Source organism: Oryzias melastigma, linkage group LG18 (genome assembly GCF_002922805.2).
Source record: "Oryzias melastigma strain HK-1 linkage group LG18, ASM292280v2, whole genome shotgun sequence".
NCBI classification, from domain to species: domain Eukaryota; kingdom Metazoa; phylum Chordata; class Actinopteri; order Beloniformes; family Adrianichthyidae; genus Oryzias; species Oryzias melastigma.
The window spans coordinates 16,561,993-16,577,203 of NC_050529.1; the positions used below are offsets into that span (position 1 = coordinate 16,561,993).

Below are 15,211 nucleotides of genomic sequence, written 5' to 3' on the forward strand. Positions count from 1 at the left end.
AGTGTTCTAGAAGTTCTGATGGCATAAAGAAGAGTTCAGAGTTGTAGTTTGAATTGAGCTGTCGTACTGTCCTCGTTTATGAGGATGAAAGCTCTATGAATCTTTCCTCTCTCACCTTTTTTAACCCCTGATGTTTTTTCAATGATGTCAGGTAAAAATTGATGAAAAGATCATTGGAAAAGAAGGCTTTTTATTTTAGACTTTACGACTAAATCCATAAAAAAGATCACCTGAAACGGCCTCAGTAACAAAAAATTTGTTTATTTTTCGGCTGGATTCATTTAAATTCTGCTTTATTTTGTATTATTATTTGAATAAAAGCAATCAAGTTCAGTTTCCTTTTTAATTGATGAAAACACCCAACCATCTATTACTAAAACCTGCAAATATCAGGTCACAAGGTAGCTGGAGCCTATCCAAACACGTTTTGCTAATGATTAAAAAATAAAACACGAATGCTAATTTGGCCTTCTTGAAGCTTAAAAAATCCTCTTTTGTTAGTATTTTTCCAACTAAAATCAGAAATTTGATCTTTCCTGACAATTTTTTTCCAATGTTATGGAGACGATTCTCAGAAATCTACAACATTTCTCTTAGAACTCCGTTACTCTGAGCAGCTCTCAGATAGCTCAGATAGCTAAAGAATTGTTGATCATAGACTTTTTTCCCTCAAATTCTCTCAAACTAATTATTTGTGGTAAAAACTGTCGAGCATTTCATATGTGTGCCCAAAATTTAGCATGATAAAACAAATTAGTTTTGCAGTATCATGTGGTCCACATAATGCAAACTGGGCACAAAATGCTAATTTGCTTTAAATACAAATTTTTGTCTGCAAATACTTAAACAAAATGCTAATTTGTCCTTCACAAAATACTAATTGCTGTTCACAAAATACCGAATTGGACTCACAAACTATTAAAATTTGTGCCCACAAATTGCTAACTTGTATTCACAAAATGCTAATTTGAGCAAAAAAAATTCATTTGTGCACAGTAAAAGCTAATTTGTGCAAGTTAAATGTTAATTTTTATGAACAAAATGGTCTTTTCTGCCCACAAATTGCTCATTTGGGGCTACAAAATGCTAATTTGTGCCCAGAAAATGCTAATTTGTGCACACTAAATGTGAACTTGTGATGACAAAATGATCATTTGTTCACAAAATGCTAATTTGTAACTAGAAAATGCTAATTTGTGTTCACAAAATGCTACTTTGCGTGAATGCATTAATTTCAGGGAACATTTTTTCTCCTGTAACTTCCAGGACTCCGTGGGATCATTTCAACTTTAAATTGTCATTTCTGGCTCTAAAAAGTTTTTCCCCCCGCTTTTTTTTCTAAATAATCACAAATGATCAGCAGTTTTTCCAGAGATTTATTGAACAAGATGTAAAATATAATAAAGCAAAATGTTAGGAATGCGGTTTAAAGAAAGCGTTGTGCCACATTTCCAGGTTTTTACTGTTTTCCAGAACAAACTGGAACATTCCACCTGCCCTGAAAGCTTTGACCTTTCCGCTCCGACAGGACTCTGGTTGTGTCCGAATTTCCCCCTAATCACTATCTGGTGCTGTCCAAATCCACTAAGATTTCCCAGAAGTCTTTCCAAAAAACTAGCATACATCGATGGTCACGAGATTAGCAGATCCATCCATCCATCTTCTTGACCGCTTCTTCCCTGTCGGGGTCGCGGGGGTGCCGGAGCCTATCCCGGCTACTGAAGGGCGAAGGCGGGGTACACCCTGGACAGGTCGCCAGTCCATCGCAGGGCGAGATTAGCAGATATAAACCACAATGCATTGCGGTTGAACAATATCCAACAAAAAATGTGTTTAAATGTAATATTTGAATAAACCATCCACATATTGAATTTATTCGATTTTCAATTCAGGAAATCGATGACGTCATAGTTAGCATAGTGTCTGAATTACCTTGAAATCCAGCGCACTATAGTTTTTTAGTAGTTAGGGGGGAATTCGGACACAACTTCTTGATCCTGACAGCTCCTCTTCACATTCACAGAACCCCAGACACCTTCATTTTCTACCTAGGAGAACTCCAAACAGCTGTACAAGCAAAGATAAATGTAAAATTGAGGTTAAATTTATGTAAGTCAGTATGAATCGAGAAAGAAGTCAGATACACGAAGACTGTTAACACTGTCACTGCTGGGCTTCTTTGAGTTTTAGATCAAAAATTCCACATCCGTAAGGATTTGTTTTTATTTTTTAGCACTTTTATTTTTAGTCCAGAAAAAAACAGAACATCCGGGTTAAGATTTTGCCGCTCCTTTTGACACCGCCAAGCCGATGAGGCCCGCTAATCCGACCACGCTCAGCCCGATCCCCCCGACGATCGCCATGCCGACCAAGCCATCTACAGAACAGACAAGGACATTTATTTAGTTCAAAGCAAACTTTGATCTTGAATTTATCAAGAGGTGACTTTACCTTTCTTCAAAGCCTTATCGATGAGTTTCTCCATCTCCAGGGCCTGCTTGTTCTCCGGCTCGTTCTTCAGGAGGGTCCGGATGTAGCGCAGGGCCCGCTCGTACTCCTAGAAGAGGCAGAGACGAGAAAGATCTGGAATGAGTGTAACATCCTTGAACCAGGTTGTAGAACATGGATCGCGCTTTTGCTCACAAATCCCCAGAAGACGAGAAGATCGTCCTGACCTTCAGATCATAAAAGGCCTGATTAGTTATCTTCAAAGGACGGCGTGGGGGAGAGCAGAGACCGGCACGCTGTTGTACCAGAACGCAGCGTTTAGCCGCAGGAAGATCAGATAGTGACATTTTTAGACCATCCCACTGCTACATAAAGACACCCGGACCCTCCGTCATCCACCCTGCTGATAGAAAATCCAAGTTCCACATGAGGGGGGGGGTCAGGGGTCACCGCTCCTTCCAGGTTTTTTTGGACAAAATTTTTGCTTTCGACTGAAAAATAAAACTTATTTCTATTTCAGTGATATAAACTTTAATCAAAATGCCGCCCGTAAAATAAAGGCGGAATAGACGTCTGCCTTCTGATGTCACTTCCTGTGGTTCGCAAAACATACGATGACTACAAATCCAATAAGTCCAGGGGGTCAAACTCAATCACACAGGGGGCTAAAACACACTTAAGGTCGCAGGCCGAACAGGATAAACATTTAATGAACACACTAAAACTACATTTTTAAAACCACAACTTTTTAACATAATTATGAACTAGATATTTAGCATTACCTGCAATAATGCTAGTGTCAAAGCTGTTAGCTGAATTTGGCCGCTGGAGATGCTAGTGCTGATAGCTGAAGATGCTGAAATTGATAGCTAAAAAGGCTATAGTTGATAGCTGAAAACGCTGATAACATGCTAAAATATTAGCTAAATGCCAAAATTAGCTTAGAAATAAAAAAACTTAGGCTAGCCAAAAGAGCTAGAATGTAGCTGAAAAAATAGCTGAACTTCAAAATAGCATAATTAAAAAAAAAAAAAGCCTAAAATAAACCAAAAATAGCTAGGTTGTAAATATTTGCGCAACTTAAAAACAACCTAAAAAACAAACAAAAAAAAAAGCCAAAACAGCCAACATGTAGCTGAAAAAATAGCTAAACTACAAAATAGCCTAAAAATAAAAAAAGCCTAAAATAAGTCAAAATAGCTAGGTTGTAAATATTAGAGTAACTCAAAAACAGCCTAAAAAAACAAACAAAAAAAGCCTAAATTAGCCAAAACAGTTAGCATGTAGCTGAAATATTAGCTAAACTACAAAATGGACTAAAAAAATCTTAGTAAATGCAAAAATAGTCCAAAAAGCTAGCAGAATGCAAATTTTTTAAAACCATAACCCCGAGCCTCGACTTGTGTGCCAAAAGAGGATCCTGCAGAAGAATTTTGCCATGTTGTTTCAACAATATAACGCTGCGTACAGCGTGTTCAAGAATGCACTTTTAGCCAATGGTGTTCATGCTAGACCAGGAGTGGGTAAACTTTTGACTCGTGGGCCACAAAGGGTTCTAAAACTTGACAGATGGGCCGAACCAGGAGCAGACGCTTGAAGAGTTTTGGTAAGCGACCTCTTATGAGAAAGAAACAACATGGTATCCGGACAAAAACACGTTTTTTTTATTTAAAACATGAGCTTTTTGCTCCTATTTTAGTGCCAATTGCACAAATTGATTCATGTCCTTCAGGGAAAAACACACTTAGAGAAACGCTCTTGTTTGCTGTGTTGGAATAATCAGAAAAAGGAATAAAAAAACTTAGATGTGCGTCAGAAAAACAACAAATCTGCAAAACATCTAAACACAAGTCTATTTATTTGTGGTGCACCATAAGGGCAGAGACCAAAATTACAGGGAAATTAAAACATTATTATGGATTATCAATGTAATTTATTCCAGATTAAATGGTTTGGGTCGACCGAGCGTTAGCATTAGCCCCCCTAGGGGAAATTCCATTAAACGTTAGCATCAAGCTAGCAGACTTTAGCTTTGTGTGCTAAATTGATTTATATTTTAATGAATGCTTTACTGTTTTATGCAACTAAAATAGAAATCTTTGTGGAAAGCTTCAGCTTCCACACTGCAAAAGTACATTAAAAATAAAAAGCTACACCTTCACAGCACGCTTGAAGGAATTAGCCATTAAAATAATTATTTTTTTGTTAACGATCAACAGTCCTGTCCAACAATAACTGCCTAAAAATCAAAGTTATGATAGAATCGTAGCAGAATTCTACAAAAAACGACAATCTTACAGTCATTTATTAGTGCAGTGGATGAAGAAGGAGAATTCTCAGACTTACTTTGAGTCTGTAGTTGGCCACTGCGAGGTAGAAAAGAAAGTCTCTGGAGTCATCTTTTGGAGATTTGTGGACAAGTTCTACAAGACAAAAACAAAAGCGTGAATCTTCACCAGAACCAGAGCATTTATTTACCACTGCCGTAGTTGATGTGAGCTTTCCCTAAAAATACTACTATCGACAAATAAACAGCTGTCATAACATTTATCATTATAACCATCTGACACGTTTTTGCTATATTTTATAATATAATATATTTTGCTGTAGGACAAGTTATTTAAGTTAGACTGACCATACCTTACCTAAAAGGTAAAAAAAAAAAAAGTCCACTATTTTAACATGATGTCAAGACTGAATTGACACCAATTCGTAACCTACTTTTTATGGGTGACATCACACACACTCAGTCCAGTTCTCATGTACAGTCAATAGGCTAAATCAATGGAGAACTTTCCAGTCCTTCTAATGACATGAAAATCAATCTCATGTCTGGATGACAAAAGAAGAACTATTATATATATATATATATATACTTTAGTAATTATACTAAATTAAACACAAAATTTAAATGTCAAGAAAGTATTATTAAGGGTTTTACATTTCAATGGCAAAAACTATCAATCTTAAGGCAACATTCGCTTTTAAAAAATAAATAAAAAATGTATATACATTGAAATAACTGCTGTAGTTTATAACAACTGATAAATAAATGCGACTGCCATAAAAAAAGAAAAAAAACACGTCATCAAGAAAAAGTGGTGCTGCGTTCACTTACCCTCCAACAACGTGATTCCCTTCTGGATGTCCCGCGTGTATTTACTCCTGATCAAACACCAGGCATACTCGAACTTTGTTTCCTTGGAAACGCCCCCCTTGTCTTGCTCATTTTTGTATTTCTTCTCAAATCTCTGTCACACACAAACATGTCACAATTAAAGGTAACGCGAACGAGAAAATCCTTAATATCATGACACGTAATCCATTTTGAAGCATCAATTCTTCGCTTTGTCTTGTGACAAAAGCAAAAATCGGTACGTCTCAATCCAAAGATTTATGAAAATTATTTTCCAGGCGTCAGGAAAATGGTTAAGATGTCAGTTTAGATTCCAAACATGATTGTTAGCATTAGCTGTCTACGTGACGACACAAAATTTGACGTCGAGACGTTGAATTTCGCCAAAGTACTTTGTTTTTTTAAACAATGTTAGGATTGTGGGACTCGGTAACACTTAACTAAACTTCTAAGCTTCATAATTGGAGATTAAATATGTGTGACAATGTAAACAACTTACCAAAAGGTCCTCAGGAGCTACTATATCACTCAGAACAGCCTCCATGTTTCCGGAAAACAAGGCAAACGGACACGCCCACTTTGAATCACGTGAGACAGGATTACGTCACCGGCATCCAGAGACTTCAAAAACAAAAATTAAAAAAATCTTTACTGTATGTCTAAATGAATGATATGAATAAAGATTATAAACAACAGCTCGCAAATTAAAATAAATAAATCAATCAATGAATAAATAAATAAAATAAATACATACATAACTAACTAAAAATATTAATTAAACAATAATTTATAAAATATCTTCAAATAGCTGGTAACAGTAGTTATTAATTAACAGGGAGTGAATTTCCATTAACATCTTTATATAATTGAAATTAAAATAAATAAATCACGTTTAAAAATAAAAATAGGCTTTTACAGAAAATATTTTAGTTTGGGTCACTCACAATATATTAGTAAAAGCTAGTCAATGTGATTTATAGCACATATTTTCTTTTAATTCATTAGCATCACAATGACTAATAAAAAGACATATGTATAAATTGGTCTCAATATAACAGAATAAACACATTGACTGAACTGAACCAAGTGAGAAAATAAAAATTAATTTGCTTCTGATTCCAATTCCAATTTTCTGAGAATGGTCAGAAACAAAGAAAACATCCAGTGAGGATAATGAGTCAGAAGCAGAAAACCACACCGGCTGTCACTCCTGTCAGCTAAGAACAGGAAACTGAGGCTACAATTCACGCAAGATCACCTAACTTGGACGACAGAAGATTGGAAAAAATGTTGTCTGGTCTGATGAGTCTACATTTGTGCTGACGCGACGTAATGGATCCATTTTGTAATCGAAACGCTCAAACGTCCGGTCAGGACTACTCAGTGGAAATGAGGCATATTCTTCGTCCGCCAGTTTATCTTAAACTGTACAGATCTAAGTGTTCCCGGAGGTCAAAGAGGTCAGCAGCAGACAGTCTTTCTGATTCTGTTTAAACTAATTTTGTGTCACAACTAATTCAATTTGATCTTTTTAATTGTAGAATTGTTTTATTTCACCAATGATAATTGTTAGCTCCTTTAGAATCTGTGGACACGCTGCACATGATCCAACAATCTAGTCTTTGATATCAATTTAAAGAACACGGGAGAGGACGACAGCATAAGATAACATCTTATGAACCTTATCTTATCTCTGATCTGTAAAGAGATGGAGAGCATCGTCATGTGACAGCTCTACGCTCTGCAGATCTATATCAACACATGTGAAAAGGTCAAATTTGAATTTTCCAAAAAAACTCAGGAGTCAGAAAATACCAAATCAAGTTTTTCACTCTGTTAAAATAGTTAGATATTCTGAAAATTTTGACTCCCTTCTTCTTCTGCTTTTTCATTTCCCCCCCTTTATTTCTCCTGACAAATATAACTAATTTGCAGAACAGATGACTCAGCACTTGTTGGTTTCATCTGTAAGACAACCAAACCATCGTTTTTTGATCTGGACTTTTCCAACTTTTAAATTAAACATAAAATGTTTAGATTTCAAATTAACATTTAGATATATTATTTTACTTTATCTCTGGATTTTTAACCAAAATACACAATCAATAAGTCACTAAATCAGTTATGAAAATGTTGAGTCACAGGATGTCTAGGATGTCACCTGTGGGTAATCACCTGTGATGATGGTGCCATCTTTTGGTAGAAAGGCAGAACTGATGGGGACCTGTTTTGGGGACCGTAAAATCATCACAATTCTCAGTTTAAAGCCAATTCTTATTTGGATATCATCTTATATCTCTTTCCTGTTTTTTACAGCTCAGTTATCCTTTGACAGATCAGTATCTTGACTCAGGATCCAGAAATGTTAGTGCAGTACTGGATACATTACACAAGACTCTGTTGGGAGCCCAGAAACTCCAAGATCTTTTTTGTGTCCACACATTGATTACAGGCAAACAATTCACAGGTGAGGATAGTTACCTATAGCGGCCATTAAACCCTTTTGTTTCAGCTTGTGAGTGAATGTATTCAGAATAAAGTCAAGTATGCACATTCATGACGACAACTGTATTTTCATTCCATGCGAATATGCTGAACAAAAATAGCAACCTAACACTTTTGTTTTTACTCCCGTTTGTTAACTAAAGATGTGAAACAAATCTTTGTGAAACACATTTTCTACAAACACAAAGTAAGATTTTATCTCTTATATTATTGACAAATCGGTCTAAATCTGTGATAGTGATCCCTTCTGCTTTGCTGAGATAATCATCTTACCTCAAAGATACTGATTAGACAACATGATTATGCCACAGGTGTGCCTTAGGATGGCCAAAATAAAAGGGCAATCAGAAATGTGCCAATGTCTATACATAGCGCCCTGTGGATTATTACAGAAATTGGTTATATTTGCACATTTCTTTCATACGTATTTACATGTTCTATATGATTCCTTGTTAAATGTCTTTTTCCACTGGAATGGTGACTGCTCAATATTCGTTGATTTTCATGATCTGTTTTCTTGATATGGCACACCTGTGCAATAATCATGCTGTCCAATCAGCATCTTGATATAGCACACCTGTGCAATAATCATGCTGTCCAATCAGAATCTTGATATGGCACACCTGTGCAATAATCATGCTGTCCAATCAGAATCTTGATATGGCACACCTGTGCAATAATCACGCTGTCCAATCAGAATCTTGATATGGCACACCTGTGCAATAATCATGCTGTCCAATCAGCATCTTGATATGGCACACCTGTTCAATAATCACGCTGTCCAATCAGCATCTTGATATGGCACACCTGAGCAATAATCATGCTGTCCAATCAGAATCTTGATATGGCACGCCTGTGCAATAATCATGCCGTCCAATCAGCATCTTGATATGGCACACCTGAGCAATAATCATGCTGTCCAATCAGCATCTTGATATGGCACACCTGCGCAATAATTATGCTGTGCCAATCAGCCTCTTGATATGGCACTCCTGTGGAATAATCATCCTATCGATTCAGAATCTTGATACGGCACACCTGTGCAATAATCATGCTGTTCAATCAGCATCTTGATATGGCTCACCTGTGCAATAATCATGCTGTCCAATCAGCATCTTGATATGGCACACCTGTGCAATAATCATGCTGTCCAATCAGAATCTTGATATGGCACACCTGTGCAATAATCATGCTGTCCAATCAGAATCTTGATATGGCACACCTGTGCAATAATCATGCTGTCCAATCAGAATCTTGATATGGCACACCTGTGCAATAATCATGCTGTCCAATCAGAATCTTGATATAGCACACCTGAGCAATAATGATGCTGTCCAATCAGAATCTTGATATGGCACACCTGTGCAATAATCATGCCGTCCAATCAGCATCTTGATATGGCACACCTGTGCAATAATCATGCTGTCCAATCAGCATCTTGATATGGCACACCTGAGCAATAATCATGCTGTCCAATCAGCATCTTGATATGGCACACCTGCGCAATAATTATGCTGTGCCAATCAGCCTCTTGATATGGCACTCCTGTGGAATAATCATCCTATCGATTCAGAATCTTGATATGGCACACCTGTGCAATAATCATGCTGTTCAATCAGCATCTTGATATGGCTCACCTGAGCAATAATCATGCTGAGAGAAATGGTTGTTTTGTAGCAAATATTTCAAATCTATGACAAATGCAAACAAAAACAAAAGTGTTGCGTTTACATTTTTGTTTAGTGTAGGATTTGGAAAAATTGCTTCCTGGAGATATTTCCCTATGTAACATCATTCAGGAGTCTTAAAATAAAATGTTAAATTTATGATGACCCTACCTCTGGTATATCATTTTAATTTCTTGTTTGTATTATTGTACAATGTATATTGATATTTTTGTATTGTATCTGGCGCTTGCAATAAACTGTTTTATCAAAACTTGTTTCAGTTGTTTTATTGAAATAAATCTCCCAGCTCAAGTTATGCAATATTAACATTTTTATTGCTTTAAATTAGTATTATCATTTTATTTAAATAAAAAAATCGCGACAGAGCCAAGACCTCTCCTTGTTTGCAATGAGCCATAAATGGAACAGACCAGAGATAACCGTTTCAGCAGGTCAAAGGGCATTTGACAGTAAACCCCCACAGCACACAAACACATACTTTTTATATTTTATGCATTTTTTTGATTATATGTCACACCATTCACACAGAAATAATATGAATTCATCTGTTAAGACTTCTTTGCTCTTAAATTGATGAGAGGACACTTACGGGTAAAAGTTTGATCAGGCCACACCAAAGCTCGGCCTTTGTTCCCTCTCTGCTTCCGGATCTCTCTGCCACCAAAACTGTTTGACTTTCGCTGCCGTCAATGACTGCGGCTGATATCCTCCAGTCAGATCCTTGTTTTTTTCCGGTTTCACAAACTTTACCTCTCTCAGAAGGAGAATAGGCAGGAGGATTTAAGACATTAAAAGAAGCAGCCATGTGTTGTGCTGGAAAGTGTGCCCGCTTGGTGGGCCTGATCCTCCTGACCACGGCCTTGATCTCCATGGTCTCCAACGTTCTGCTGTTCTTCCCCGATGGGAATCAACTGGAGACCGACCAGATCTCCCTCCAGGTCTGGCTCATGGGGGGAGCCATCGGGGGAGGCCTGTTTGTGAGTACCGACTCTTTTTATTGTTTATTTTTATTGTATTCCATAGTCAGTAACTCGTCCTTGTGTAAGCTCGTAAAATCAAATTGCTTGTTTCAGGAAGTTTTATGGAGTGAGTTTTATTTTGGAGGTCTTTTTGTCATAAACATAAATATTTTCAGTTTGGGTTAATTTTTTTTTTACTTTACTACTATGGGATTTCTCAAATTTTTAGAGACTTGCGGGATATTATTTGGAAATAAATATTTAAAATTATATAAAAATCTACAATTGGAACATTTCAAAATAAAACCTAACATGATCATATTACTTGGATTATTCAAAACAATCAATTACCAAAGTTTTTCGTTTTATGTATATTTGATTTAAAAAATACTGATAATTGAAAAGTTTGGCTACTTTAACTTAAGTAATTTTACTTTAATTCCTTAACAAACTAACATGATCCCAACTTGCTCTTTTTTTTTGAAGAAATTTGATTCTTTATTGAGGTTTAAATTAATAAAAACAGTAAAAGCCTCTGATGTATTACCATGTTTCAGTGATATCACCACCATTATCGCTCTGAGTTATTGCTACTTCAAACCATTTACGTCACTGTAGTGATAAAAAAGTGTTTAATCGTTAACTCCACTGTGTTTTTTATATCATAAAATGTATTCATCAGTTGTACAGAAATTTGGAAAAAAATGAGGAAGAATTAATTCAGGGTTCTTCAATGTTTGATTTTTTAAGGCCAAATATTGTATGTTTATCTGTAGCATAAATACTCATATTTTTACAAGTAAATGCATCAGAATGGATCAGCATGTTTTCATCTGCTCCTGATTCACGATCCAAACGCATCCCTTCAAACCTGAGTCTCGATCGCTAATGGAATGTCTTCTTCCTATTTACAGATGCTGTGCCCCAGCTTCTCGGCTATCAGAGCAGGGGGCAAGGGTTGCTGTGGACAAGGTTGCTGCGGCAACCGTTGCCGGGTGAGCTGAGACATTTACGGCAGATTTACAGCAGATATCAGTGTAAGAGGAAATTAAAAAAAAAAAAAAAAAAAAAAAAAAAAAACACTGATTACGAGAAACGATGATGGTTAAAGCAACGAAAAGTGGCGTGATCATCCGGTCACCAAAGGACCCATTTTTTCTGGGCTAAACATTTTTTTGTAAAGGATTTTTGGAACTTTTATGAAATAACAAAAAGCACAAAGATATTTATAGCAGGTTTAATGATGAAGCTCCATCTACTTTATTGTTAGAGTTTCTTTAACAATTTCTTCTTTGATACTTGACTTAACTATTAACCTCACAACTAACATTTTTGATTAAAGATGTTATTTACTATATAACTATTGACCTTATGACCTTTCTTTATTTGTGTCTGGGACTAAAGAGGTTCTGTATCTGTTACTCATGAAGTTATTCTGATTTGTTATGTTCATAATAAAGTTGATGCATGCACAATTGTGGAAAATGTGAGCGTGAATAGGTCCAGTTTTGTTAGTAAGTATTCTATTAAAAATGTGTTTTTCTTTAGTTACTGTTAATTTTTTGGTGCAAAATGTAGCAATTGTTATAAAGAGGATCCTTTCAAATCCATCCATCCACTTTTAGAACCTACTGAATCTCTTTTAGGGTCACGGGGGTGTTGCTGGAGCCTATCCTAGTCAGAGTACACTCTGAACAAGTGACGCCGACTTGTTTGTTATTTCTAATGAAAACCATCTCGTCTGTTTCAGATGCTGAACTCTGTCTTCTCTTCTGCTTTCGGTCTTATTGGAGCCGTTTACTGCATCTGCGTGTCTTCAGCTGGCCTGGCTGTTGGACCCAGATGTCAGAACATTGATAATGAATGGCTATACCCTTTTGAGAACTCTGGAGAGTAAGCAACACACTCACACATTTGTATTCCAGCGGTATTGCAAAGTCGTCCAGTAGGTGTCACACTTGACTGACACCATTCTATAATTCAGTGGGAGAAACGCATTAATTAATGACTGAATATGTGGAACATCATTCAATCCCATTTTTTTCTTGATAAAATAAGCATTAGAGTGTGTTTTTATCTGCCAGATGTGTCAAAGGCCTCGAGGCCAAAGACTCATGAAGTGATTGTTACCTCTAATGCATTTTACAAGCTCGGGCAAGCATGCATGAATCCTCCAGCGGGAGTTTATTGGCGGACTCAGACAGGTGAATAAATATGCATTCATGATGGCAGCTGTGTAAAGGGCAGCAGATATCACAGGGAAGTAATTAGATTACATAAGATACTGCAAAAATGTGAAAACCACTGTGGTAGAAGTACTCTGTAGGGTTCACAATTCTAGATTCATGAGTTCCAATGTTAAAAATAATGTTTGTGACTCTTTCTCATAGGAATAGTGGAAACTACATCGCCAACCAGACCGCATGGGATGTCTGCGTGTTTCCTAAAAACGCTGTCCTGTGGCACATCGTCCTGTTCTTCATCCTGCTGTTCATGGGTCTGCTGCAGGTCGTCCTGTGCGGCATCCAGGTGATCAACGGCTGCATCGGATGCATCTGCGGTGACTGCAGAGGCGACGACAAGGATGTGAGTGAAGCACCCAAGAAGACAGAAAATTGAATACCAGCTATTAATGTTTTCTAAGGTCTATACTCCAATTTTCATGTTAAAAACACTATTTCTATTGGAGTGGGTCTTTTAGAAGTTCGTTAGGATTACACAACTATTAATGCTTTCATTTTCTGTAAGTGGGAGTGAGCCAGATTAGCTTCCGTGCCTTTTTATATTCCTATGGGATCTGTGGGAAACAGGAAAAGGGGGAAAAGTATTTTTTATTTTTATTTTTTCATCCAGGGCTGATGCTGTGGCCAAGGAAGTTGAGTAAATAGTGTTATCGGCTGTTATAATGAACAGGAAAAGGACTGTGAAAATACACTCAGCGTTGGGGGTGACTTTGAAAAAAACAAAAGAAAAACAACTTACAGTTGAGATTTGTGATTACTAGTGCTATGTTTGTTTAGGAAATGAGTGATGAGAGCACTGGCAGCTCTATGCCCCCTGTTGACCCACCCTCTCTCTCCTTCTGCTCCTGCCACCCTGTTTAGACAATTCATTTAAAAAAACACTTTTTTTCAAAATGGTCGCTTTCCTGTTAGTTTTATCTCCATAGCAACCATTACATTTTTTGATCACCTGGGACTGACGAACAAGTCTATGTAATTTTTAGAAGAATCCTCAAAAGTAAAATTCTGGATTTCCATAGCAACGGAGGATTTTGTTGGCCCACATTCCTAATATATTTATATGTCATATTGTTTTGCTCTGCTTGAGTCAATGATTCATGCTTTAAACTTTTACAGTAAAAAATGTGCGAGCAATAGGTTTACTAACGCCGTTCAAAAACGTATAAATCCAACATTTTTTTCCCTTTGTAACAATATTTGAAATGTTAGGAGATGATAGATCTAAATTTCTAGGAGGAGGAGTTTCAATTTGAAGCTGGTGCAGAAAGGGATTATTTTGGAAAATTCAAGATGGTAGCCTCCTCCCGAGGTCAAAGATCAACAAAACAGTGTTCTTTGTCTAAAATCAATGATTATTTTTTTGTCTAATTTATTTTTCTAGTCAGATTAAAATGATACAAGTTGTCTTGACTCTTGGGACTGCACACACTGTTTTTTTCTCGATCATTCCAAGTGGATTGTGTTTTTCAGTCCTCTGACAAACACATTCAAAGTGAAAGATTTACGCTACAAAAACAATACTAATTTACACTGCTGCTTACTAAAAATAAAGTAATTCTTAAAGCTTTGTGTTTGAAAGTTCATTAACTATCCAGAAATTTTAAAATCTGTGCACAACAAGAAGCTAAAGCTACGTCTTTCTCACAAGCTAGTGCTAGTTAGCTTAGAGGCTAATCAGCTGCTTCCTTCCATTAACATCCAATAAGTAAACCTGAACCTTGGCAAAACATGGAGAGGGTCAGACTTTGAAAATGTTTCCGTGTCCTTTTGAACCGACACATGTCAACACATTTGAAGATTAAGCCCAGATTTAGCACATGACGGCTCCTGTCAGCACTCACTGAAACCGCCGTGTTGAAATCATCGTATAGTTAGTGAGTCAATGACTGAACGATCCAATCTGAGGTCTATGCATTAACCTGATGCTTCCACTCATTAACAACTCTGCTTTGTCTGGTTTGTTACAGAGTGATAGTGGGCTGTGAAGATGCTAGCCCGGCTACATCCTGCTGACGCTGAGATGCTCGTTTTTCTGGGATTTAAGAGAAAAAAACTAATCATTTCTATGTATATCTATATTTACCTTTTTTTTTAAAAAAAAATCTGTTTTGTGTGTATAATCTGAAACAAAAAGAGCTGATTAAACAAATAGTTTTCTTATGATATCTCCATCAGTGAATGACTGTTTAAGTAAATGTTTTAAAACAATAAAAACTGTTTCTATTCAGTTAA

The 15,211-nt window shown here is 36.6% G+C and overlaps 2 protein-coding genes across 2 annotated transcripts; one reads left to right on the forward strand and one right to left on the reverse strand.

The window, feature by feature from the left end:
- Positions 1–2,209: 2,209 nt before the first annotated feature.
- Positions 2,210–6,224, reverse strand: fis1 (fission, mitochondrial 1). The gene is made up of 5 exons (XM_024288417.2): positions 6,084–6,224; positions 5,567–5,699; positions 4,795–4,871; positions 2,452–2,557; positions 2,210–2,377 (listed from the first exon to the last, which is right to left on the reverse strand). The coding sequence occupies exons 1-5, from the start codon at positions 6,126–6,128 to the stop codon at positions 2,274–2,276; spliced, it is 465 nt and encodes a 154-aa protein (XP_024144185.1). The 5' UTR covers positions 6,129–6,224; the 3' UTR covers positions 2,210–2,273.
- Positions 6,225–10,337: 4,113 nt separating this feature from the next.
- Positions 10,338–15,211, forward strand: tm4sf5 (transmembrane 4 L six family member 5). Its single transcript, XM_024288415.1, has 5 exons — positions 10,338–10,754; positions 11,651–11,731; positions 12,487–12,629; positions 13,127–13,322; positions 14,947–15,211. The coding sequence occupies exons 1-5, from the start codon at positions 10,581–10,583 to the stop codon at positions 14,962–14,964; spliced, it is 612 nt and encodes a 203-aa protein (XP_024144183.1). The 5' UTR covers positions 10,338–10,580; the 3' UTR covers positions 14,965–15,211.